At 39.4% G+C, this 23,408-nt stretch overlaps 1 protein-coding gene across 3 annotated transcripts in view; it reads right to left on the bottom strand.

Moving 5' to 3' along the window:
- PRR16 (proline rich 16) overlaps positions 1 to 23,408 on the bottom strand; it is a 180,400-nt gene that overhangs the window by 52,190 nt on the left and 104,802 nt on the right. For 2 of the 3 annotated variants that reach the window (XM_049795833.1, XM_049795835.1), the window contains exon 2: positions 15,249 to 16,145. In XM_049795833.1, the coding sequence (XP_049651790.1) occupies positions 15,387 to 16,145 (759 nt within the window). In that variant the 3' untranslated portion in view covers positions 15,249 to 15,386. Of the gene's footprint in view, positions 1 to 7,305; positions 7,417 to 15,248; positions 16,146 to 23,408 lie in introns of those variants that run through there. The other variant, XM_049795834.1, reaches the window with a different exon arrangement.

Below are 23,408 nucleotides of genomic sequence, written 5' to 3'. Positions count from 1 at the left end.
TCCCCTGCAGCAGCACGGGGGGATGGGGAATGGAGGTTGGGGTCAGTTCATCACACGTTCTCTCTGCTGCTCCTTCCTCCTCAGGAGCAGGACTCATCACTCTTCCCCTGCTCCAGCCTGGGGTCCCTCCCACAGGAGATAGTCCTCCATGAACTTCTTCAATATGAGTCCTTCCCACAGGCTGCAGTCCTTCATGAACTGCTCCAGCATGGGGTCCCTTCCATGGGCTGCAGTCCTTCAGGCACAGACTGCTCCAGTGTGGGTCCCCCATGTGGTCACAAGTCCTGCCAGAATACCTGCTCCAGCATGGACTCTTCTCTCCACAGGGCCACAGGTCCTACTAGGAGCCTGCTCCAGCGCGGGCTTCCCAAGGGGTCACAGCCTCCTTCAGGCATCCACCTGCTCCGGCCTGGGGTCCTCCACAGGCTGCAGGTGGATAATTGCTCCACCGTGGACCTCCATGGGCTGGGGGAGGACAGCCTGCCTCACCATGGTCCTCCCCACGGGCTGCAGGGGAATCTCTGCTCCAGTGCCTGGAGCATCTCCTCCCCCTCCTTCTTCACTGACCTGGGTGTCTGCATGTTTGTTTCTCTCATATATTCTCACTCCTCTCTCCAGCTGCAATTGCACAGTTTGGGGTTCCCCCCCCCCCCCCGACTTCTTAAATCTGTTATCCCAGAGCCACTACCACCATCACTGATTGGCTTGGCCTTAGCCAGCGGCGGATCTGTCTTGGAGATGGCTGGCATTGGCTCTATTGGACACAGGGGAAGCATCTAGCAGCTTCTCACAGAAGCCACCTCTGTAGCCCCCTCGCTACTAAAACCTTGCCACCCAAACCCAATTACACTGCTTTTGCTGTTCAACTTGCTCATCAGGACTAGTAAGTCTCTAGGAATCACTGCTCCAACATAGAGCCCCTAAAGTGAGCAAGTCTAAATCAGATGGCCAGGCATGTGGCCTGGCCTGTACTTTACCACACCAATATCTATTTCTTTCTAGAGTGAATCCTCATTCATACTCAAGCAGAAGAGCTCTGTGCTGAATACTTTCTTCGAAAGGCAGTTACAGAGAACGTTTGCCATCTGGAGATGTTTAATAACTGCCTTTGTAGTAGCCACTCATCATATATTTTTGATAGAATCACAGAATATCTCAAGTTGTAAGGGACCCGTAAGGATCACTGAGGCCAACTCCCTGCTCCTTGGAGGACTACCTAAAACTAAACCATATGACTAAGAGTGGCATCCAGACACTCTATGAACTTTGACAGACTTGGTGCCATGACCACTTCCCTGGGGACCCTGTTCCAGTGACCCACTGTCCTCAGTGAAGAACGTTTTCCTAATTTTCCTAGTACTACCTGTCTTTTCTCCAAAGCCTAGAGAGTTTTTTGCATGATAGCCAAAACATTCCTATTCTTATTTTAATCTATTAACTTTGGTATTGTGATGACTGTAATTTATTAATAACTTTCTCCTAGAAAGATGTGCTCTGAACTAGTAAAGATTGGAGATGTTCACCCACTGGAATAAGTATCTTTTCTAACCCAAGAGTTACATTACCAGTTACCATACTACCACTATATATAGACATCACTGTGGGTATACCATGACTCACATAAGATGGCACCAACACATCTTTGGGCTATCATATAAACGACCCTGAAGAGGAACCATCCACATCTGTTTAGAGACGTGATTCAGGGAATATTTATACTATGTCCACAGAAGCTCATTTCTTCAGGCCTCCACACAATAATGATTCTCCTTGCACTCTACTATGCCTTTCAAAGTTCTTAATCAGAATTTAACTGCCTCTCCAGTCATCACACATCAAACAGAAGTGCTGATGTGACTAAATACTTTTAGCAGCACCTAATCAAGTCCCTGCCTTCTGAAGAGTGAGAATTATACAGTCCATCCTTAGGGACATGCATAGGTCAAAGGGACAGTATCATAGAATCATAGAATAGTTTGGACTGGAAGGGACCTTTAAAGGTCATCTAGTCCAACCCCCTTTGCTATAAGCAGGGACATCTTCAACCAGATCAGGTTGCTCAAAGCCCCACCCAAACTGACCTTAAATGTTTCCAGGGATGGGGCATCTACCACCTCTCTGGACAACTTGTTCCAGCATTTCACCACCCTCATCATAGAAAATTTCTTCCTTATATCTAGTCTGTAACTACCCTCCTTTAGTTTAAAACCAATACCCTATGTCCTATCCCTACAGGTCTTACTAAAAATCCATCACCGTCTTTTTTAAAGGGCCCCTTTAAGTATTGAAGGGCTGCAAGAAGGTCTCCCCAGGGTCTTCTCTTCTCCAGGCTGAACAACTCCAACTCTCTCAGCCTTTCTTCATAGCAGGGGTATTCCATCCCTCTGATCATTTTTGTGGCCCTCCTCTGGACCCGCTCCAACAGGTCCGTGTCTTTTTTTGTACTGGGGACCCCACTGCTGGACACCGTACTCCAGGTGGGGTCTCACCAGAGCAGAGCAGAGGGACAGAATCACCTCCCTCGACCTGCTGGCCACCCTTCTTTTGATGTAGCCCAGGACACAGTTGGCTTTCTGTGCTGTGAGCTCACACTGCTGGCTCATGCCCAGCTTTTCATCCACCAGTATCCCCAAGTCCTTCTCTGCAGAGCTGCTCTCAGTCCCTTCATCCCCCTGTCTGCATCAATACTGGGGATTGCCCAGACCCAGGTGCAGAACCTTGCACTTGGCCTTGTTGAACCTCATGAGGTTCACATGGGCCCACTTCTTGAACTTGTCCAGGTCCCTCTGGATGGCATCCCTTTCCTCAGGCATGTCAACCACACCAGTCAGCTTCATGTCATCTGCAAACTTGCTGAGGGTGCACTCAATCCCACTATGTCATTGATGAAGATATTAAACAGTACTGGTCCCAATACAGACCCCTGAGGGACACTACTTATCACTGATCTCCATTCAGACATCGAGACATCGACCACTGCACTCTGGCCATGACCACCCAGCCAATTCCTTATCGACTGAATAGTCCACCCATCAAATCCGTATCTCTCCAATTTAGAGAGAAGGATGTTGTGGGGGACCATGTCAAAGGCTGTACAGATAGATGACATCCATAGGTCTTCCCTTGTCCACTGATGTAGTCACTCCATCACAGAAGGCTACTAGGCTGATCAGGCAAGACTTGCCCTTGGTGAAGGCATGCTGGCTGTCTCAAATCACCTCCCTGTCCTCCATGTGCCTTAGCACAGCTTCTAGGAGGATCTGTTCCATGATCTTCCCAGGCACAGAGGTGAGGCTGACAGGTCAGTAGTTCCCAGGGTCCTCCTTTCTACTCTTTTTAAAAATGGGTGCAATGCTTCCTTTTTTGCAGTCACTGGGGACTTCATCTGACTGCCAGGACTTTTAAAATATCATGGACAGTGGCTTAGCAACTACATCAGTGAATTCCCTCAGGACTCTGGGATGCATCTCGTCAAGTCCCACAGACTTAAATATGCAGCTTCCTCAGGTTGTCTCAAACCTGATCTTCTTTTACAGTGGGAGGGACTTTGCTCCTCCAGTCCTTGTCTTGAGGTCCATCCAGTTGAGAGGTGTGGGAAGACAAATTTCCAGTGGAGACAAAAAAGTTGTTGAGTACCTCAGCCTTTTCCTCATCTCCTGTTACCAGTTTGCCAGTCGTGTCCATCAGCAGGGTACACTTTCTTTGACCTTCCTTTTCTGCCTGACACACCTATAGAAGCCCTTATTATTCTTTACATCCCTTTCCAAGTTCAGGTCCAGCTACACCTTGGACTTCCTGACCCCATCCCTACACAACCAGGCAATGTCCCTGTACTCTTCCCAGGATACCTGCCCTGCTTCCATTGCCTGTGCATTTCCTTCTTGCCTTTTAGTGTGGCCACCAGGTCTTGACTCAGCCATGCTGGTCTCTTGCCTTCCTTTCCTGATTTCTTACACCTGGGGATTGAGAGCTCTTGCCCTCTATGGAAAGAGACCTTAAAGATCTGCCAGCTCTGTCCTGTTCCCTTGTCCCTGAGGGCAGTTTCTTAGGGGGTCCCACTGACTAATTCCTTGAACAGTTGGAATTTTGCTTTGCTAAAATTCAGGGTCCTCAGTTTACTCTTGTCCTGACTTATATCCCTCAGGACTGTGAAGTCCATCAGTGTATGATCACTGCAGTCCAGGCTGCCTCCAATCTTGACGTCACTGATTAGCTCACTTGCGTTGGTGATCAACAGGTCCAGTATCATGTCCCCTCTGGTAGGGCTGCCTATTACCTGGCTTAAGAAGTTATCCTCAATGCGCTCCAGGAGTCTCCTGGATTGCCTACAGCTCACCGTGCTACTTTTCCAGCAGATGTCAGGGTGGTTGAAGTCCCCCAGTAGGAAAAGAGCCTGTAAGCATGATGCCTCCTGTACTGGGGTAAGAAGGCTTTGTCAATAGGCTCCCCTTGATTGGGCGGCCTATAGAAAACACCAACCACAAGGTTCTCTTTGTTGCCTCAGTCTCTATTTCCTTCAACCTGCTCATGGCTATTCTTCAGAGACAGCTCTTCACAATTCATCCAATTCTTGACATAGGAGGCAATCCCTCTGCCCCTCCTTTCTTGCCTGTCCCTTGTGAACAGCCTGTAGCTATCAATAGCCACAGTCTAGTCATGGGATTCATCCCACCAAGTGCTTCAGCTGGGCTGTCAGCCATGTCACCTTTTTAGAGGAACACACCTTAATTCCTTTGAGGTATTTCACCAGTGTTCCCTGTTGGCTCCTATTACCTCAGGAGCCACTGGCTCATCTCCGTAAGACTTAAGTGTGCTCCAGTGTACCCAGCAAGTCTCAGAGCAACAGCCTGAGGGCCCTCACTAGCACCCCATCCCTCTAACCTTGGCATGCCATCCCATGGCTTGTCACAGGTAAGCCTGACATTATCCCACTCACACTTCAAGTCTAGTTTAAAGTTCTGTCAATCAGTCCCACTAGCTCAGGAGCAAAGACCCTCCTCCCCCTTTGAGAAAGATGAAACCCATCTGACAGCAGCAGGCCTGGTGCTGTGTAGACCAGCCCATTATTGAAAAACCCAAAATTCTGGCAGTGACACCAGCCACAGAGACATGCATTAATAGACTGAGTCCATCTGCTTCTTCCAATATCACTGCCCCCAACTGGCAGGATAGAGGAAAAACTCTGAAGTAGGGCTACAGCAAGACTAGGGATAATAATGGACTCCTAAGAAGTCTTGTTCCTTCTATGAGAAGCTTGGTTGTGTCTAAGCTGAAATACAAAACCAGCTGATAGATAGGATCCAGCAGTGCCTGGGATGCTTTGGCTGGACCTGCCACTTCAGCCGAGAAACAATGGGCAGTGGGTAGCACCTGGTGCACTAGGCAATGGCAACCTGACACAGACACCCAGAAACACAGACTAAATCAACTGAAATGTCACCAGGCCTGCGCACTTGCACCAGACCAAGGCTGTACAGCTGCAAAGCGGCCTGGTAGGTGCATATCAGCTATAAATGACCATGGAACAACAGCCAAACAAGCAGCACCTATCCCAGTGGAAAAACCCATGGAAGTCAAGATGTGCCATCCACTTTCAGCTCCTCCATCTAGTTCTGTTGCACAGAGTTGACCCCAGTATGTATGTCTACCTCTATCATCTATCTTGAAGTAAAACACACACCTTTGTATATTTAACACATTACTGTTGTGAAGCTGAAACAAGATGTATATTCTGGCCAGAGGAGGGCCACAAAAATGATCAGAGGGATGGAACACCCCTGCTATGAAGAAAGGCTGAGAGTGTTGGGGTTGTTCAGCCTGGAGAAGAGAAGACCCTGGGGAGACCTTCTTGCAGCCCTTCAATACTTAAAGGGGGCCTTTAAAAAAGACGGTGATGGATTTTTAGTAAGACCTGTAGGGATAGGACATGGGGTATTGGTTTTAAACTAAAGGAGGGTAGATTCAGACTAGATATAAGGAAGAAATTTTCTATGATGAGGGTGGTGAAATACTGGAACAACTGGTAAAATGTTTTTATGTAGCTTTTACTTTTTCTTCCCACTTTTGACACCTATTCAGCAACATTCATTAATCTGTTTGTCCTCTGAACCACTTGATTTTGCCTCAATACCAACAGAAACTGTATTTAAAATCATTGTATACATAGCTAAATGTGAGAAGTCTGTAATTTTTCTCTTTGGTATCCTTTTATTCCTTTAGGTCCTTCTAAACTAAAAATGTATTTTATTGGAAGACTGCACCCCATACAGTCCATCAAGTTTTAATACTTTCTTGCTCCCAAGTCAGCTAGTATAAAATTACCTTGGTGGCGTCAGATACTTCCTGAATCTAGACTTGTAAATTCTCTAGAGGCAGAGACTGTCACTACCCATTTCTATCAGGAGTATTACACACTTAGAGGTTAAAACTTGAACAAGTGGAAACCTTGCTGAATGAAAGAAACTCAGTATTTTTTTCCTTGCATTTTAAAAATAACAAAGTTAGGATATTTTAAATACTTTATTCCTAGTTTCCGTTCAAGGGAAGTTCTAAGCATTTTTAAGCCCTACCGGTGAATATATTTTAGGAGATATTTGTTGATCATGTATTTGGACATTGGAGTATGCAAAGCTTGCTTTCCTACATTTTACTGCTTGGCATGAGCCACCCATTGAATATTACAGCTCTTTGGAAACATAAAAAAAAAAAGGGGGAGTTGATTTCCAATATAAAAAGAAAATTGCAATTCCAAATTTGTACACAATGTCCTGTTAACATCCACTGGGAAAGTAAGGGCTGATGTGAGAGCAGCAAGCAATCCTACGCTCCACTAAACAAACACACAAGACAGTTCTTATATTTACAGCAGTCATTCTGTAAGATTTTCTTGTCCATGACATATGCTGCCTTAAAGACTTGACTGGACACAAGCTGGGAGTATTCATATTGGTCGCAAATTATAGTATTTTGATAGAAGTTTTATTTCACTTCAGAACAATAAGAAGTTATTAAAAATTCATGGAAACAAATATACCATTAAAATAGTTTCAGGAAAGGTTTTATTTCAGTCTTTTGATAGATTTACTACTATGAGCTACAAAAATAGACCACCTGAGCTACCAATACTTTGATGGGAAGTTGAAAGCTCCAGGGAACCTCAGCCTTTTAATCTTCAGGCTAAAATCAGAGTCTAGAAGGCCAGGCCAGTTCTGACAAGAAACTACATAGGTTTCTGATGGAAAGCTTTTGATGTTGCTCGAAGAGATGATAAAAAAATCCCACTCTTTTCTCTCCTCCAATATTCAAGCATGAAGGATTGTGTCAGAATCTTTATTCTGAATATTAAGGATGAAAAGCACTGGCCATAATGCTGTGAATATGTTCATCTGTGACAGACACATCAAGAAGCCCTTCAATCTGTGAAATACAACACCTTTAGTTTGTGACAACCACAGAGACCTTAGTTTCAATCATCTGCTTAAAAGTAAACTCAGTAATAGCATGGGGAGTCAAACTGGCTGTCTGGTATCAGTGAATGCGTGCTAAGGCAGGGAAGGTAAATAGTTTACTCTCTTGTTCAATTCCTGGCACTTACTGTTGATGATTGTCATGTTTCCAGTTAAAAGTGAACTGAGAGTATCTGAATATCCTTTACAAATTTTTTTTATTGTCACATCTAAAAAATTTTAGTAATATTGATCCACATTAGATAAAGCTAAACACTTAGAGGCAAACTTTATCCCATTTTTATGCTACTCTGCATTTGTGGAGAAAGAAAGGGAGGAGCAGGGAAGGAGAAGATAATGAAAGCGTACAAAAAGCCAAACTTTCAGACTACCCAAGTACTATATAATTCTGGTAGAATTAAACCCTGGGCTAGGCAAATTTTGTGGTTTATGTTTTCTGTAGTGCACTGAGGCACTGCCGCCTTACTACACTGACCTGCAGACGTGTCTGGCTATGCAAGGGATACTGAGATATAATGTCCCTTATATCTGATTAAGTATCAGGTCTAGAAATGCTGCAGTGCTAGGAATGCAGTCCCTCCAGGAAGTTGTTTGTCATTCCCTCCCAGTGCTCCTCCTGGGCAGGGCAGCTATGCATCACACCTTCCTTCATGCTGTATCTAAAGGACAAGTCCCAGAGATATTATCTCACTATCTCATTAGAATCGCCATTTAAATTTATCATTTTCCTGTCCCACAGGACAGGATTTAAAGCACTTAACCACATTTTTCTTTATTTACTATGTATTATTAAATCTCATGTTTTCTATGCACTCATTAATGGGTTCTACATTCACTTGACAGCTAATAATATAAGTCCCCTCTACTGCTAATTATAAAAGTTCTACTGAACACCCTTAGCTTTCTCCATTATTTCTCTGTCTTCAATTCTAGCACAGGAACTTCCTTTTAATAAGGATATCACCCCTATTTTTCAGTTATATCCTAAACAGCAAAAGTGACTTTTATTCCTTTTAGTCAGTGAGCTAAAAAGAGAGAAGCATTTGAAATACTTTCCTGTCTAGGTAACATAGCACAAGTTAAGGTATCAGCAGATTTATTTATTAACATTCTTCAAAACCTCTGTATTTTAAAAGCTGGAGTACATGGAGGCAGCTTTCAAATACAGGTGAATTTTGCTGTTTCCATCACGGACAGAATGACCTGGCTATATTATTTCTGATTCTGCCTGCACTATAACCACTCTTCCCACTGTGCTAGACTCATTTCACAAGCATATGCACATCCCATGCTTTAAAAAAATAAATAATTTTTAAAAAGTCTCTGTTTCTTACAGATACAGAAAGGCCCATACTGTCTTATAACCCCTAAAAAGAAGGAAAGCAAGCAAAACAAAAATCACTTTATCTGTTCATTTTTTGGTACTGATTCAACTGGACTTGTTTAATAACACAGTATGAGGAAGCTGGTCCACACAGATATGGATAAACTTAGAAGTTGTATCCAGTCCATTTCTTTCTTACATTTCATCAGTACAGAGAGATGTATTGCTGTCCAATGTGAAAGAAGTGCATTTTCACCTGTAACAATTACTATGTAGTAGTGTAAGTGCTTTTCTTCATATGTGTCTTGTTACATACTATTGAGAAATAATTGCTATATACTTTTCTCTTAAGAGTAAATACATGATATTGTAAGAATCAGCAAGGTTTTTCTTTTGCTTTGCATTATCTTCAATGAATCAGTATTACCTCATATCAAATATTTGCAAATCTAACATTTACCAAAGTAGATGTCACTGTGGAATCTTTTTTATAAACAAGGAAGAAACTGGAACATACAGACATACAAACAGCTTTTTTTGTAGTACCAGAAAGATTCTGCCACTAGTCAGCTTCCACTGGTGTTGGTTGTAGTTCATCTTAATGACTGCTAAACACAATGTTTTATCTCACATGGGTTTGAAGCCCAAAATTAACATTGTAAAGTTGAACCATGTAATCATGTTGAAATTGTGACACTGAAGGAAAACAATCATCCATTAAAATTACAGTATGTTAGTTACTCCTCGGTGATGGAAAATAATGTAATTTGTAGCTCCAGTACACAATCATCACTGTACTTGCAAAAAATTAAAACCAAAATGTTCTGTAGGCATTAGAGATTTAAACAAAAAGACATTATCATCATGTTCTGTTTTTCACATGCTAATTTATCCAGGAAGGAGACTGACATGCATTAATAACTTTCATTTAGCAAAGTCAACATTGAACTGGAAAGAAAATAAATAAACACTGCTATGAAAAATTCTGCCACTGACTAGCTTTTTTCTTGCTCTCTTAAGCTTAAAGTGATTCAAGATTAAGTAATGATAATAACCCTACTTAAAGAAAAACAAACTCCGGGATTGATGTAGTCATCATCATGCAAGCACTGCTGCAGAATTACATAAATATATTTGTTCAAAATTCCTTTTCTTTCTTCATAGTTTACCTATTACTTTTCCCTTCTTTTGTATTTTTTCCCCATTATTCCTTGCAAGATTGTGAAAGAAATCAAGTCAAAAGTTCAGACAAACAATATAAAGGGACAGATCTGAGATCAGAAAAGTCTTATAAAAATATAATTTCTTATTATGAACATAATTTACAATCAACAGTGAGGCAGACTGTGCTCAGTTCCTTAGAGTCTTAGTATACACATCAAATATTTCAGGGTGAAAGAAAAAAACCTCTTCTCTTGAGGAGAAAGCACAGCAAATTCTGGAGCTTTGCTTTTTATCTTCCCCAAGCAAGGCAGCAGAATGGTCCTAGTCTTACTCATTGTTCAAAGCACTGCTGTTGGCTGGCTATCAGGTGCGATTTATGTTCTTTTACCAGATCAGACCTGACTTTTTTCTCATCTATCTATAAAAAACATTTTCACACCACAAAAGATACATAGTGCTAACAGTTCTGCAAAGCATGAAACTTCTAGTTCCTCTTGGTCATACCTGCATGAGAAATTCTCACCTTATTTTTATAACCTGACAAGAGACTGATTATCTAAACAATAAGAAAACTGTGTTTCAAAATTTCCAAAGATTCAGCATCCCAAAAGACTGGACAACCTAAATAGAGCCGTGGTCCCACCTGCTTACACGACTGAAATAATGCAGCCCAGCTGATGGATATAGTGAATGATGCAATTTCTCAACAAAATCCTCCAACCAGGTAGTAAAATGGGGACTTTGCCATATATGAACAAATGTGAAAAAACAGAGAACAGCAGCAGCCTTGCACAGGTTGACAAGAGCATGGGCCACTCTCCTGCAGCAGAACACCTGGTCAAGTCCACTTATCCCAGCAGCTCCAGTCTCAGCTAACAAGAGAGCTCTTTGACTAGCATGAGGTAGCCAGATGTCAAATCATTTAAGATCAGGAATGAAAGTTAACTTGTGTGTGCTTCCCATAGCTATCCTAAGATGGACTACTACAGATACCTTGTCAAAATTATGACTGAGGGAGAAACTTGCTCTCTTGGGCTCTTCTCCACCACAAAGCAGGCCAGCGAGATAAAATCCCTGCTAGTTTTTCCCATTTAAAAACCATCACCATGTAATTGCTACCAAACAAAGATGAGGCTGAACTGCAGTTTGTATGCACTGCGCTACAGCATGCTGAGCCAGTGACTCCAGGGCTGCTGCTGCTGCTTCATTATGAACTGCACAGTCTGCGCTAGTCAATTCAGAAATGCCAGGCTGCAGCATGTTACCATTGCATCCTATATATTACACGTTGCCCTACAAAATACAATGTGGTTATTCAATAGGTGCCAAGTATTTTTTAGTTTAAGTATTCTAAACATTGTGCTTACCATGGTTTACCATAGGCATTTCTTGTACCACACGCCTTTGTGCATATCTCACTTACAAGACCTTACCGCAGCTCTAAGCCTGATGCTTTCATTATTATTACTAGTTTGAACAGTGGATAGGTATTTTGCTTCTACACACACACATCCCCTCTGAAAAAGCATGGATCACAGCATATATACAAACTGTGAATGAGAAATACTGCCTCTGTACAAATATGTGCCCAATACTCATGCCTACTTTAAGGGTAAATCAGACTAGTGACATAGCAACCATAGCATGATTTTATCTCCACATGTAAAATTACTGTTTGTGGTATCACTGAAAGGAAAGCCATAATTAGAATACGGAAACAAAGAGGGCAGGTCCAGAGGGCACACACAACTTCCCCTGGTAATTAAAGAATTCACACTGCCCTCTGTTTGCTTCAAAGCCAATAATCAAGTTATCTGAAGGAAGTTAACAAGAGCTGTAGTCCACTTCACTTACTCCACATAACATTTTAAATAAAATACTAATTTAATAATAAAAAAGGAGGATGAAGATTTGGAATCTTTTCTTGTTTCTATGAACAATGGACCATGTGATGAAAGGTATAACAATTCCAGAATACAAGAGAGAAGGAAGAACAGTGACTTTTACTAGGTGATAAAAAGATTTTTTTTTATTTTTTTGAAGATTCTTACCCTATGTCCTTAAAAAGAATCGTTATTGGAGTCTATTCTCCTAGTGTTCCTTTCTTACTAAGCATCCATATGCTAGCTTTTATTAATCAATGCTGTTATTATAAATTAAGCAATTTTCATTGCTTATTTCCATTTTCCTAAACTCGTCCCCTTCATTAAATTGATATAAACCACCTTCTCCATCTATTTGCATTTGAGAAGTCTAGATCTGGACAATTCAGACTTTAAAATACCTTTGGTGAATCAAAACTGAGCAGCAGTCTGAAATGATGGCAAATGTTGAATTAAAGCTCTGAGTACTCTTACTGGCCTTTCAGTTTTTCAGGTATTAACATCTTTGCAAAACACTAAATATAATCTCAAAGATATTACATTTACGTTTCAAAGGCAGACAATTCCTATCTGATTCTAGTTAGTTTATTGGGTTTTCCTCAGTAAGGTGTGAAACATGCTATGTTACAGGTGTTCAAAAATGCTTCACAGAGATTACACTCCTAATATAAATGTAAAAACCACTGCTGGCTGAATACAGTATTGCATTCTCTCTTATGCCATTTTAATTAGAAGTTTCCAGACAGTGCTGCAAAGCTTAAAGTTAATTGCTTCCCATGCTTTGCAAATTTACCTGTTTTAACCTGAATTTTATTCTGTCATGTTAATAATGTGAAATTGTTATACTGGTAAAAATACCTTACAGCAGGACACATTGAAGAATTGCTTCAATGTTCATAGCATGATTTAACAGAGACCTTGGAACACTTTGGTGCACTAAAGAAAGCCTGGGTTAGCAAACTTTGCAGAAAAACAATGTATTTCCTTCAGATTTGGAGACTGATTTCTGGCCAAAAGCAGCATTGCATTTAGAAGGCTGCATCTTTTGTTTTTATAGCCCAGCATTTTTCTCCTCATGAAAAAAACACAAAGAGGGGAAGTAGTTTGTGATAGAGTACTCAGGAGGCATGGGGAAAGAGACAAGAAAACACTTTTCAAAGAGAGGACAAAGTGCTAGATGGAAGATGTTGGATACAAAGACCGAACATGAAATGCTGTAAGTCAGATGCCACTTAAACATTCCAGAGTTGAGAACTGTAAACTTCACACTGCAACAAAACTGAAATCTACATGTATATAAGTGCACATCCATAGAGTACAGCATTTAATTTGGAGGCACAAACTTGTTCATGGGACTCGTGACAAGCCCAGGGACAGAAGCCAGAGGAGAAATACTATGCTCTGCTATCAGAGATGAGTTTATAGTGGAAAAATTGAGTCAAGTGAGGTAAGATGTGCAACAGACCCTCCCCCATAAACTATTGTGTTATTTTCTCTAATTTAAGATTAAACAGAAATATGTCATATAAACTATGCAATGTTTGATTTGCATTATTGTATAATTTCTTGGACACAGTAGCTCTTTTAAGAAGAAAAAAAAACCATCCGACTAGCTTATAACAGTTGGTACATAATCTCCACAGTATTGATAAAGTAAAACAGACAGCAAAAGTTTTCTTTTTAAAAGAAAAACCTGTAGATACACAAAGCAGATATGTCCACACATTGTTCCAGTGTTCAAATGGGATTTTCAACGTGTGAGCAAGGGAGGTGCTGTGGAGTCCCAGGGCGTCAGCAGAATCACCTGACACAAACTTCATTTGGACAGCAAAGATCACGCACACATGAAGAATGATTTACTGCCTCCTGCTGCAAGTGCTAGGGCTTCACATGGCAACAGCTCTCATAAGCTTAAATATAGTCAGACAATATAAAATGTAAAGTGCATCATGAAAAGCACGTGGGGAACATTTAGGGAAAGCATGATTAAGAATTTTATACAATTTCCTTGCTTTGCCACTTTTATGCAAGGAATACAACATAAAGTTTTAGACCCTAAATGTGTATTTGCAAAAAATACAGTCTTTGTTTACCACAAATGTTTTCAAAGGGTAGTTATCTGTTAGAATGTCTGTTGTGATTATTCTTACTATTTTGGTTTAAATACTATCAATGTACTATAATGTGTACACAGGGAAACTGCTTCAAGATTGGTTTTCAGTTTAATATGTATTACTGAATGTAAATGGAAATTTAAATTAAAAATGTGTTTTGTCTAGTTTTGTCTGTTTTGACATAGCCTATGTTTTACATTTCAGCTGAAAAAAGCATACTGCTTTTATATAGCATCTGCTGTTGGGCTATTTGAGATTAATTTGGCACAACTTTTGTAAATAACAGATTTATTATCAGATTTTCTTCACTGGTCTGATTTTTTTTAACTCTAGGTCCCAACAACTCTCTTTGTCAGAATAAAAGAATGTTCTTTCATAAAATAATTAAAAACACTGAGGACTTTTTTTCAACTAGTAAGAATATTAATTGGGTTCACCATCAAAATGTGATAACAAATAAAATACCTTGTTTTGCATGTTAATGCTTCGTAATTACACAGAGCTTTTCAACTTCAAAGCTCTTTACATGAATTAAGTGGATGTCCCTGAAGGCCTGAGGCAAAATTTTCTTTGCCTTCAAAAAGAGATTTGCACCAGACTAAAGCTTTGTGAAAAACGCAGGACTGTGCTTTGCTGTTTTAATCTACCACCATCGCATAAGAGATAAAATATTACTACCATTTTGCAGATGGAGCAGTGAAGATAGGGGGGAAGTGAATGGGACTATCCCTGCTCACCTGAAAACTCTGTACTTCACCTTGGCTGTGGCACATTGAGCCAGTGAGAAACAAAATGAGAGGTAATTCAGTTTTCCAAAGCCATGTCAACATAACTTTCAATTATTTCTTTACCTCCTCACCAAAGATCAAGCTGTCTGAAAGTCCGACATTACCTTCTATTGCACCACTCCACACACAATGCCTTCACTGAAGCAGTAAGGCAGAGAAAAATGCATTTGCTAGAATTTAGTCAAAAGCTGTTATCTGGTACTCCACTTTGCTTCGCCAAATGACATTTTAAAAAGCACTTGCTAGACACAGTAAGTTTCCCCAAAACACAGGAGCAATAATTATTTGCTTATGTCAGATATACCGAAATCTATCACCAATTGCCAGTCAGTATTTTCAAACTGAACTTTCTTTTCACTGTCTTTTAAACCATACTACAGATATGAAACTGTAATAGACATTTATAACCTATGAGCTAAAGCATGAATATTTTTTCAGCATCCTTTGCCATAATGACATTTTTTGGTGAGTACGAGTAACATTTAACAAGCATTCCTCTTGGTACTTACCATGTGATTTTTATGCCACTTCACTGGATACGGGGAGTACTACATTGGGTCTTTTTATTGCTCAAGTAGAAAGTGCTCATTACCTATTTATGTTTATATATAGGAAAAAAACAAAAGAGTTGTTTTGAGTGGCATACATCACACCGTTGTAGTGGTTGATTTCCTCAAGATGGTCTTCTGGGGTTTTGGTGCGGTTTGTGGAGGCACAGTCGCAGGTCTTGGAGGAGGAAAGCTATTACTGGGACTTATACCCAACCCTCCATTTTCCAGAGGCAATGGAGGCAGCGGAGGTGGTGGAGGCGGCAGAGGTGGGCACTGGTGCGGCAGCTTTCCCACAACACGGGCAGGCTCACTGTGCAAGTGCACCTCCCTGTTTTTAATGTTATACCGAACATCACAGTCGGGACAATAGCCGTGGTACTGCACTTTTTCACTAAATCGTACCCGTTCCCTTGCTCCCGGCTGAGGACACCGCTCTTTCTCAGATCTGTGCATCAGAGGCTGCATGGCAGCTTTCTCCAAATTACTGTTCGGTATACAGCATGTATCTCCATTTGGGATGCGGTTGGGCCCAACAGGCAAGGCCCCATTTCGCAGCAGGGTACCATTAGTCTTGACAGGGTTGGCCGAAGGAGGCAGCCTCGGAGGCTCGTCGCACTTGACAGGCGTCAGTCGCGGCGGAGGCGGGGGTGGATTCGGCTTCCGCAGCACAGTGAGGATAGCAGAGGGGTGCGCGGGCGGCTTGATGAGTGGTGCGCTGCCCCGCACCTTGACCTTCTCCAAGCTGGAAGCTGTTGTGCTGCTGGAGCTGCTGTTGAGTGTGTCCGTTTTGGAACTGTCTGTCATCTCATCCTCCAGCTGCAGGTCAGATGTCAGTGTGTCAATCTGGTCAACCACCTGCACAACAGCCAGAGTGAAAACAGTGAGAAAAGCTTGCCCCAGTGACAGCACAGAAAAACAAAAGCACTCTCCACAATCAATTTTGTCCTTCCTAGAACTGAAGCATCCAGGTTTTTTTAATCATTATTTCTTTTTTCTTGCCAACATAGTAAAGTAATAATAGTAATAAGGATAAGGATAAGGATAAGGATAAGGATAAGGATGGCTAGTTTGCTAGCTCGTCACTGAAATTCAAAAGGAATATAACTTAAAACACTCTGGAATGAAATTCCATTTCCATCCCTCTAGGGTTTACTTGGCAATATCATTGTAAGTGAAATGTAATCCTTCAATATTATGCTTTGCCTTCCAGTGCAGGAGGAGACTGAATTATTTAACTTTAGCTTCTACATGACAGCTTCTGAATCCAAATCTTCTGCAGAGTATCTTTTAGCTCTGACCTTTCACACAGTCTAGATTTAAATACGCACCTCTGTATAGGTGACATTATACACCTACAATCATAAGGTTGGTACACTCCTGACAATTTTTTAACATAAATAAGGTACTGAGAAGCAACTGCCCTCTTGTATTAGACTGCATTATCTCCCTTTATGAATATTCTCCTTAAGATATGAGATCCTCTGAAGAAATCCTGAAATAGCATTTGCTGTAAGAAAAGCAAATGGTTTCCAAAGTTACAAGCTTTTACTAATTTACGCACTTTATTCCAAGATTTCTTCTACCTCCCATATTTCTGTTTGTAGTTTCTACAGTCTTACATCTCTTGCAGTCCTCCAGATTCCTTTTCCTACTCAATTTTTTATAAGACATGCAACTGATGGTGCCTTTATTAGGTAGCAAAAATTGGTCATGCGACAATTAAAAGCCCTTCCTGAAAACTGCATTTCACTCAGTACCTAGTTGAACAACTGTAGTTTTAATCTACAGGCAACTACAACACACACCACAGGAAAGAAGTACATATTTAAAAACTGATCTTTATCCTTTACATCCTCACAGGATATACATAAAGTAACCAGTTGCTGAAATGTTATTAGCTAACTTTGGTGCATGAATAAAAAGCTTATGCCATTGCTTGGGGTCCTTACGGGAGATCTGTGACGTTCTGGAAGGAGAGCTCGAGGGGGCACCTGAGTATAACTGAAATGAAACTAGATGCTTCCAGTTGTGCCATTGAATCAATCCTTCTTGCCCCTTTGAGGCTTTCATGTCTACTTCCTGCTTTCAATAATTTGGTCTTAATACTATTGATTCAAACTAAGCTTATTTTTCAGGTTTATAAGCCATATGTTAACTACAAAGAAAGTGAAAGTCATTACTGAAGGTAGCGACTCTTTATTCAGTCAAACCAGTAACTCACTTATGTGCCGAGTGGTAAATAGTAAATAATGAAAGCAAAACCACCACAGAATGAAAGAGCACTTTAGCTTCCACTGCTCACACTGTAGCTAAGAGTTGTGTAATATAAAATTCATAAAAAATCATATGCAACAATTCAGTTTAGTGCCTTTCTTCTCCTAAAAACAGCAAAATGCAGACAACCATGATTCAGAAAGAGAGCTTTCAAACATCTTTGAAAAAGATTTACAAAACTTCTTCTCTCCAAGACCAAAACAGCTACTCATTTATTCACTATTTGAAGCCCAATACCATGTTGCATTTCAGTTTTTATTTTAGCATTTTTATTTTTCTCCAATAAAGAATAAAGGAAAATTATGCCCTTAAAAGACAGACATGAATTCCCCCAAATAATAAGGATTTAAAGTATTAGCCTAGAAGTTGAAAGGTACAGTTGAACTGTGGTAACTGTCAGATCCCAAACACCTCCTCCAGGGTACAGCATACGACTACTCTTGGAAATTTCAGAATAAAGGCAGACAAACCACTTCTGTACTAAGACAATGAAAAATTCATAGCAAGAAAGACAGTTTACAGGAGAAGGAACTCACATCACCACCTTACTTCACATATGTAAACCAAGGCAGACAGAACTTCTCAAAATGAAATAGTGAATCTGAAGGAACAAGGAAAAGACGTTCACGTTCTGGGCACTAAGCCTGAAATTCAAGCACCCGTCTGCAAATGTAGTAGGGATTTGTGTAAATATCATGGTCTGCCTACATATGGCTAAATATAATACTGAACCCTCTCCTGAAATTCAGTATGTAATCTTTTAATAAACTATAATGGCTACAGAATGGATTGATGCGACATAAACTAAAGAAACTCCTTGGTAAGGAAAGAAACAAAAGAGCTGTTAAACAGCTACAGGCAAGAGGGAAAGGAAAGACTTATTTGTAAGGATGCTCCACACAGGAGCTCTGGATAGCTTGTACTTGTGACAGTACACTGGCCTATATTACAGTATTAGATAATACTAAGTGATAATATTTGGTTGCTTCACATTGCTTCACAGAACTATATTAAAATGCCAAGAACAAATATTGGTTTCTTTTGCAATTGGCTTATTCCAACAAAACCTAATTTTTCTTTTCCTCTATTTCCTACCATCATAGCCCCCTCAGAGGCTACCTATAATCATACAGGACCTTACAAACCAACCTCACACATGTGAGGAAAAAGACAGCCATGGGCCGCTGATGTGGTTACTGCACAATTAGCTATGGATAAATCTCATCGAGATTATCCAAATAATAACATTAAATCTTCCTTACCTTAGTAGAATTCACTCACAATTTCTAATACCAAATTCCCAATAAAAAAGAAAATAAAATACAAAAAATGCATTTTAATGTTATTTTAAGACATACACAAAATTCTTATCATTTTATGTATTTTTTTTCCTGCAGAACCAGTCACAAATGATGGTTTCTTTGCTTTAGGTCTCATGTGCAACAAAGATCACCCCTGTTCCACATTGTACAAAATGCAACGTAATTCTAGAGGAACAAAACCTGGTGTTTATTATTTTGAGACAGACACATTAAAGGTGATATTCCACTGGTGCTGTGAAGCTATAGCTGTAATTATGCAGCACACATGTGTCATAAAATGGCAGACCCTGGTGATGAGAAAGTTTGCATCCATTCAGACTGTCCTTCTGACAGGGGAAAGATTTCTCAGGAGTACCAGGAGAGTCTATAATGAACTGCCCTTGAATTTATATGACTACAGAGTTTATCTCTTGCCCTCTGGGCAAATGTATAGTACACATCAGAATTTTTTTGTCACCTACCCATTTGTAAAACATAAAACCAGCATGAAATGTCTCTGACGTAACAACACAGTTTATCTGTCCAGATACATTCCCACCACAAGTTGTGATTCTTTTTACTGTTATTTTATTGTGCCTTTTTTTGTCCCAGAAGGAAAACTTCAAGTAAGATGAAAAAGTATCAGGGAACCAGTGACTAACATAGTGAAACTGATATAGTTAAAAAAAAAAAAAAAAAAAAAAAAAGAAGAAAAAAAAAAGGGTTGAAAAAACCAGCCTCCATTTCACAATGCACTTTCTATGGAAGTAAGAGAGAGAATACTTAGAAACAAAAAAGCTGCTCTAGTTGTGCAGAATCTGTCCATTTTTCAGTTCTGTAATAAAACAGGACGTGACTTACATGCACAAGCATGGGGGAGAGATCCTTTTATAGCCTGAGGAGCTCCTTAGCCATTAACTGGATTTGAGCTCTGCAGAGATGCCCACTTCTCTCCCAAAGATATCCTAAGGCTTCAAGCTCTGTAGGATCCGGTGTGACACTCCTGAACTAACCAGGACATCAGCTCATTCCTACGACCTTTCTGGGTTGTTACTGGACAACAGTATTAGGTGCCCAGCAGGGATGGAGTTCGATTTCTTTCCCTAGCTGACCCCAAAAAATTAATGAAAGTCTGCTAACACATGTACAGACCCAAAATGTTTTACCCTGAAATCTAAATCATTCAGCAAGTCAAATCTCTGCTTATAGCATCACTTTATCCTCAGAAAAATGTGTGGAGCTTTTGGATGTTTTGGGTTTTTTTTGAGGGGTGAGGGTATTATTTTGACAACAACTGGGTATTTTTACCACACAAGGAGCAAAAAAATCAACTGTTTGGATAAAGCAAATTTAATGTAGATATTATGTTTATCCTTCACCTCCAGTTTACTGATCAAAAATTAATTTGCATTTTCTTGTCCTTTTAATTTTTTATGTAGACACTCAGGTCTTTCTTTACAGTACTGCTCAAACTAGACAGAAGATCAACAACAGCATCTGTAAAACATGTACATAAGAATTTATAATCACCATTCAGAACGAGCAATCAATGTGAATTAAATCCCATCTCTACCTAAACTCAAACCAGCAGGTGTATGTTAAAAAACCAATACTAGCTAACAGCGATTTACTAAATACAAAAAAAAAAAAAAAAAAAAAAGAAAGAAAAAGAAAGAAAAAAAAAGGAAAGAAATCAACAGAAGTAGAATTAGAGTTATGATTCTCAATTATTGTGCTTTTTCTTGTTCTTATTAATTTTTGTACACACTTAAGCCTTTCAGTAGATTTGGGAAAAAAATGTTAAATATGAACATTCCAATTAGGAAACAGTCAAGTGTTCAAACGCACCAGTGTTCCTAAATCACTTAGCTCAGAGGGGCTGATTAGCTCACTTTCTAAGCTGCCTCTTTGTAGACTACCTAACTACAATTACAGCTTCAAGGAAAATATCAGTGCTGTATGACTGTAGGTAAATCACAGATCTTTGCTAAAGCAAATGAATACTCCTGCTGTTGAGTTCTTGCTTGTCAATGCACTAACTTCTAATATTTTTAAATAAATTTTTTAAACTTTTTTTTAATCTCTATTTTTCAAAGTGCTTTCTCAAGATATCTAAACTAATAACTTGAATATTAGAAGAGTGTGGAAATATATAATTGAAAATAAGGTAGGAAGTAATCAGGGTACTTTCCTCATACCAGCAAAATCCAAATCTTTAGAGAAAGTCACAGATGCTTGAGATGGTTTACAGACAAATAAAATAACACATTTCTCTCTGCTTCAAGAGCTTTCAGGTTTGGATTAGACACAGAAAACTAAAGAATGAGAATAAAACAATGCCAAAACAAAATGATAGGTATGTGGTTAAATCTGAAATCTGTGCTTAATTGTTTTAGAGAATTTTAATGTTAATTTTCTGCTAAATAAATGCAATGAATAGTATCCACCAATAAAGTAAAATGAAAACAAACAAAAAAATGCTTAGAAGTTCATCAAAGATGACATGTAGAAGTGAAAACTCCATACTGCAGAGAGGACATAGATGAAAAAAGTACCTGTGCAGGAGCTGAAAAACAGCCATCAGGAAGAAAAAAAAGCAAACATGAAGTAACCAAGGATTGCTTCTTGCTGACAACTTGCCAGGTAGTAGTTACTAAGAGTAGGCAATGAGGCCAGATCACTAGATTTTAAGATAGGAACGCAAAATAAAACAGTGACTGCACTCTGGATGTACTTGAGTAATACAGCATAGAAGTTGAAGAAAGCAAAATGAATCAGTGGATGAATGTTGTAGACATGACTCCGGAGAGCAAAAGAATAGTGTAAAGAAAGCTAGGAAAGAAAAGGCAGCCATGTAAGACCACACCTTACAAGTAGCTGACGAAACATTTGAGTTAACAGCTAAGGTTCTAGGAGCATTTGGGAGAAAGACTGCATGGCAAAGTTTATAGACATAATTTAAATTTATACAATATATAAGATCTATACTAACATTACATGAGTTTTTATTCCTACTTCACTAAGATTAACCATGAACATGATTTGTGTAACATTTGTAAGATAGAACCATGTAAACTGAGACTAGAGATTACTATTTGGAGATATCTTTCCTAGCAATGTTGTCTCTGGGAGTGTACTGCATATTAAACTGTTAGAGAAAATGTAAAGGTCCTTGTTGTAGACAGAGGTAAGATTAAGTTATGTACTACCGAAAAAAACCTTACCAATTGCATTTAGCTTCAGAAATTCTGTGCTGCAACCACCAGTGCATGGATAATGAATCAGTACTATCAAAATCAGGAGGTCAAAAGGACATAAATACTACTCACATCCAATAAAAAAGAAAAATAATTGGAAAACCAAAGGAAGACATTGAAGTTGCAAACAATTTGCAATAAAGGTATCCTACAATTAACCCCGTCTTCAATGTTATCAAACTCTTATATTAAATTGCTTAAAAATATAGAGCTAACAAAAAGTGTTGTTTTCCCACTGAGGTCAAGCTGCAGTCCCTGTTTAAGGTAATTGATAATCTCGTCCAAGAAAACATCTTGTGATTATCAAAAGCAGCCTATGCTGGCCTAGTATTACCATTGTTTGAGTTGTACTTAAAAGTTGTGTCTGGTTTTTACCTCCTCTGCTACAGCACTTTTGTGGGTGAGTATCCTAACTTGATTAGACCAATACTCAAAAATCTGTATATCTTACTGGACTCGAGGATCTATTATAAGAATCTAACTTGGCAATAATAAGACTAAAACATGACACAGAAAGTAACAGTTTCTTTTACTTCTTAATTGTATTCCTAAACTTCTCTGAAAAGAGTATCTACAATTATGCACAAACACTGTTTGCAGTGCTTCTCTTTGCATGATTATGTGATACACATCCACAAATGCATATGTAATCTACTCAGAGTTACCTCCTTACAATAAATATTTCACCAGGTTTGTTTTTCCTCCTGTTTAAAGGCAGTAGGAAACAGGACAGTAAGGTACTGATGTTCAATCAACATATAAACCACTACATGCACTCAATCCACGACAGACAATTGTGGCTTTTTTCTACTCTTGAATAAAGAAGCAAATTGCTTTTCAGAAAGAAAAGTAATATACTCTTAAAGATTCATAAACTTTTAAGTTTATAGAGCTTCAAAATTATAATTTTTCCTAAGATGTCCAGCCATTTTCACTGTTTCATATGCTCTTCAATATTTCACATGGATTTATGAGTAAGATTTCTTTTTTAAAATTATTTGTTTCTGTACAGGGTAGTACCTCTCAAAAAAGCTGCATAAGCAAAATGGAAATGGTATTTAGCTGTGATAATACTTCTGAGGTGGAATAGTTATAATAAACATATTATTGTCTAGTACTATACCACAGCAGTGTGCAGCTATGAGATTTGATTTAACAATTTTTTGGTAGTTTTCTAGAAAACTAACAGTTACAGACAGATACTGGTCTTTAAATCAACCGAAATCAAGTCAGGTCATGAGACTAGCACAAGTTTTTCCTTTCTTACTTTGAATTAAAAAAAATTA

Source organism: Accipiter gentilis, chromosome Z, assembly GCF_929443795.1.
Source record: "Accipiter gentilis chromosome Z, bAccGen1.1, whole genome shotgun sequence".
NCBI lineage: Eukaryota > Metazoa > Chordata > Aves > Accipitriformes > Accipitridae > Astur > Astur gentilis.
Note: the sequence above shows the minus strand (reverse complement) of the source record. Positions and strands in the feature narration are given on the sequence as shown.